The sequence below is a fragment of the Octopus bimaculoides genome, chromosome 10, assembly GCF_001194135.2.
Source record: "Octopus bimaculoides isolate UCB-OBI-ISO-001 chromosome 10, ASM119413v2, whole genome shotgun sequence".
Taxonomy (NCBI): Eukaryota; Metazoa; Mollusca; class Cephalopoda; order Octopoda; family Octopodidae; genus Octopus; species Octopus bimaculoides.
Window position 1 is genome coordinate 22,999,776 of NC_068990.1, and position 4,800 is coordinate 23,004,575.

The 4,800-nt window shown below is 37.4% G+C and overlaps 1 protein-coding gene across 1 annotated transcript in view; it reads right to left on the reverse strand.

Annotated features, from left to right (window-relative positions):
- LOC106873980 (UDP-glucose:glycoprotein glucosyltransferase 1) overlaps nt 1-4,800 on the reverse strand; it is a 186,770-nt gene that overhangs the window by 124,461 nt on the left and 57,509 nt on the right. Inside the window, exons 33-34 of the mRNA XM_052971269.1 lie at nt 4,017-4,102; nt 1,771-1,869 (exon numbers count right to left, since the gene is read on the reverse strand). Of these exons, the coding sequence (XP_052827229.1) occupies nt 1,771-1,869; nt 4,017-4,102 (185 nt within the window). The remainder of the gene's footprint in view (nt 1-1,770; nt 1,870-4,016; nt 4,103-4,800) is intronic.

Sequence of the window (4,800 nt, forward strand, 5' to 3'; positions counted from 1 at the left end):
ATGTTTTCCTTGAAGCAGTTTGAGTTAATTTAATGTCAAAATGGGTAAGAGTGAAAAAAATATTCTTTTTGTCAAATACATTCGCATATTGGCACAGGTGTGGCTGTGCAGTAAGAAGTTTGTTTTCCAATCACATGGTTTGGGGTTCAATCCCATTGTGTGGCACTTTGGGAAAGAGTGCATTTGGTTGGAAGAAGTTGAAAGGAGCCTGCCAACTGAAACTGAAAGGAGTTCAAATTCCGCCAAGGTCGACTTTGCCTTTCATCCTTTCGGGGTCGATATAATCGACTTAATCCGTTTGTCTGTCCTTGTTTGTCCAACTGAAGAAGCTATGCTAAAGGGAGCTTTGTATATAAGAAACTGAAAGGAGCCTGTGATGAAAATATATCATCATCATCATCATTTAGCATCCGTTGTCCATGCTGGCATGGGTTGGATGTTTTGACCAGGGCTGGTAAGCTAGAAGGCTGCACCAGACTCCAGTCTGATTTGTCATGGTTTTCTACAGCTGGATCCCCTTTTTAACACCAACCACTCCGAGAGTATAATAGGTGCTTTTACACACCACTGGCACAGGTGCCATTTGCGTGACACCAGTATCTGCCATGACTGCAATTTTGCTCAGCTTGACAGGTCTTCTTCTCAAGCACAACAAAGGTCTCAGTCACTGCCTCTGTGAAGCCCAATGCTCAAAAGGATCTTGGCCACTTCGTTTCCATGAGGCCCAACGATCTAAAGGAACTCAGTCACTTTGCCTCCATGAGACCCAATGCTCGAAAGGAACTCGGTCACTTTGCCTCCATGAAGCCCTACACTCGAAAGGAACTCGGCCACTTTGCCTCAGTGAGACCCAATGCTCGAGAGGAACTCAGTCACTTCCCCTCCATGAAGTCCAACACTCAAAGGAATATATATATATATATATAGGCAATTATGTAAATGAACAAATCAGATGTATGAAATATAATAGTCTGGGTATGCAATATAAAATATATACATATATATTAAATTCATATTATGATAAACGTAAACAAACATACGAAGTTTGCTTTTAGAACCGTTGAAATGTCTTAGAAAGTTAAAGAAGTGAATTTTAAAGTCTCAAATGCAGGAGAATGCTAATAATATAGCCTGAACAGAATAAGCTACCCTAATTTGCAGAAAAATGTGTTGGCGGTCAGCTATGAGACACAAAATCATACGAGATCGAGTCTCATAGCTGGCCGCCAACACTTTTTTCTGCAACTTAGGGGTAGCTTATCCTGTTCAGGCTATATTATTAGCATACATATATATGTATACATGCAAAACGAGAGAAAGCAAAATGTGGAGACTTTTAGATGATGAATATTTAAATATAAATATATAGATATTTATATTAATAAATCCAACTTACAGGGAGTACAAATGACAGACAAAATTACAGGGGTGAAAGAAAGGTGTCCAACAGTTGTTTCTAGGGGCTTGGTGATCCATTATAATGTTGGTAGATGCAGTTCATTACAATATGTGGTTGTAATTGAAGCAATCAACCTTGGATAAGATGAGCCTCTGTCATCAGCTTAGAGAAGATCTTACATTTCATATCATAATGCAGAGAAATTCAAAGGAGGAATATCATATTTAATATATTTAATTTCTTTATCCACATAATTGCCTCCATATCTGCCCGTCCTGATCCCTATTATAGCCCTTCTTTACCCTAACAGTAGTGCCCCGGAAGGGCAACAATTGAAAGAGGTTGGAAATAGAAACAATAATCATACTGACCGTAAGAAACGCTCATACAGATGACCTGATGCCAAGGAAAAGATATTTAATGTGGAATCTTTATCTTCTTTCTTCTCCTTCTTGCCCCCACCAAAAGAACTGAAAGTAGAAATCAATAATATAAGATTATATATTCATATGGAATCAATAATTTGTATTACTTGATTGTTTTATAATTAATAATATTATTCGGGTTTTCTCCCTTAGACGGAGATTAAAAATCTTTTTGGTGTTTACTTTTTACTTTTTACCCTGAGGATGTGTAAGGTAATTTACTTATTTAACTTGAATTGAGAGTTGAATTTAACCTTATACAGAAATGTTGACATAGGTAATAAACTTTAATATAAATGGATATTAGCGTCAAAACTCTTATATAAATTTTTGATATATAATCAAGGAGATCGATCCATAAGGAGTCTACTATAGACCTTTGTGGCCAAATTCTTGCTATTTTGATAACGATTATATGTTTTATCTCACCAATACATTGTGGAGATATCATTATATGAACACACACACACACACACACACACATATATATATATATATATATATACGTAAATATATATACAGAGAGAGAGAGATCATATGTCATATATATATATATATATATATATATATTTCTGAAACAACAGAGACTCAGACACCTTTAGTTTCAGGCCGGTGTACTCTGCTATGTGCACTGACATGAAAATCAAATAAGTATATACTCTACTTTATGTATTGAGTTACTCCCATTTATATAAAAATTGATGTTAAGAAGTTTACTTCCCAACCAGATGATTATGGGTTCACTTTTGCAGCATGGATCCTTACAATAGCCTCAGGCCAATCAAAGGTTTGTGAGTGGATTTGGTAGATGGAAACTGAAAGAAGCCCATCAAAGATGTGTGTGTGTGTGTGTGTGTGTGTGTTTGTGTGAGTGCACAACTGTGTACTGCTTTGATCTGACACTGCATGGTAGTTACAAACGAATGTCCCCTTATTTGGTGAGGGTTGGTGAGAGGAAGAGTATCAGGCTGTACAAAATCTAAATCTGCAAATTCCGTCCAACTCATGTCAGCATGGAAAAGTGGATGTTAATACGATGTGAAAAATTGATAGACAGACAGACAGACATACTGTATGAATTGGCAAAAGTACATTGCATTATTAGCTATGTCCCTTTACTCCAAGGTTAACTTTGCCTTCTGTTACTTTCAAGAACGATAAAACAAGTAGCAAAGTTTGGGGATCAATATGACTGACTGTAAAGCTTTAAAAACAATAATCCCACAGCATAGCCACAGTCTATCATCATACCATCATCGTCGTTTAACGTCCGCTTTCCATGCTGGCATGGGTTGGACGGTTTGACTGAGGACTGGTGAGCCAAAAGACTGCGCCAGGCTCAATCTGATCTGGCAAAGTTTCTACAGCTGGATGCCCTTCCTAACACCAACCACTCCAAGAGTGTAGTGGGTGCTTTTACGTGCCACCAGCACGAGGGTCAGTCAGCTGGTTCCGGCAACGATCACACCAAAAAGGTGATTTTTACATGCTGCCTGCACGGAAGCTAGTCTGGCGGCACTGGCAACGTCCATGCTCGAATGTTGTTTTTCATGTGCCACCAGCACATGTGCCGGTAAGGCGATGCTGGCAGCGATCACATTTGAATGGTGCTTTTTAAGTGCCACTGGCATGGGTTACGTGTCACCGGTACTTCTTATATATTCTTGTATTCATGTTGACTCTTGAATACAACTGGTATTCTGATGGTTATGAGACGATAGGGATTCTGATTGATCCAATCAACAGAACAGCCTGCTCGGGAAATTAATGTACAAGTGGCTGAGCATTCCACAGACACACATACCCATAACATAGTTCTCAGGGAGATTCAGAAAGCCACAGTGTGACAAGACCGGCCCTTTGAAAAACAGGTACAACTCATTTTTGCCAGCCGAGTGAACTGGAGCAACATGAAATAAAGAGTCTTACTCAAAAAACATAAAAAACATGTGGCCAGGTATTGAATCCATGACCTTTTGATCGAGAGCCGCATACCCTAACCATTATGCCACACACCTTTGCTCTTGAATATAAGAATGTATAAGGAGAGACAAGACTATATAAGGACAAATACATCTCTGTTGTTCTTGCTTTGACAAAATAAACCTTTCAAAGAGAGGAGACAGGTATAATTGAAAGACATCAAAAACTAAATTTTTAAATTCCAAAAGGTTAAATTTACAGATACTTGCCTTGATATAGAGTCCCATATACCCATGCTCTCATCTTCATCATCTTTGAGTAGTTCTTCATTGACCTTATCTGATTTTTTGCCAACCTAAATTTTAAAAGAACAAAAACACCACATAAATAAAAAATAATAAAATAATAATAATAATAATAATAATAATAAAGCAGAAATGCGACAATATTCACTTCAGAAATTATGTATCATCATTATCCTCCTCATTTTAACATCCACTTTTCCATGTTTGCATGGGCCAGACAGAATTATGAGGTACATTTTTTACAGCCAGATGCCCTTCCTGTTGTGAACCCTCAGCTGTTTCCAAGCAAGATATTTTCCTTATGGCCAGACATGATTTTGCAGAGAGCCACACATAAACATGGACACACATATATTTATATTTAATATCTCTAGGGTTATAACCTTATACTGTGCATTTCAAATCTCCTCTACAGTTATCAGCTACCATATGCTATCATAGAGCAGAAACACTCCTTTTATTGGATATACATGAGGAAATTTGTTAGTGTATGTACAATGAGAAACTAAATGTGATCCTACAGTGCTCTCGAAGGCACTCACCTGATGATGTGCAAGTACATAGCTATTGCTGCATCATATTTGTTTAATATTTCTATAATAATGAGTAATATTTGAAACACTCAGCAACTAACAGGTGTTAGTAAGCCATAGAAACAATTGTAATTTGGATTGAAGCCTGGTTGTTCAATCATCTTGTATTATAATTTTTCTAACCCTACAAATACACACACACACACATATATATA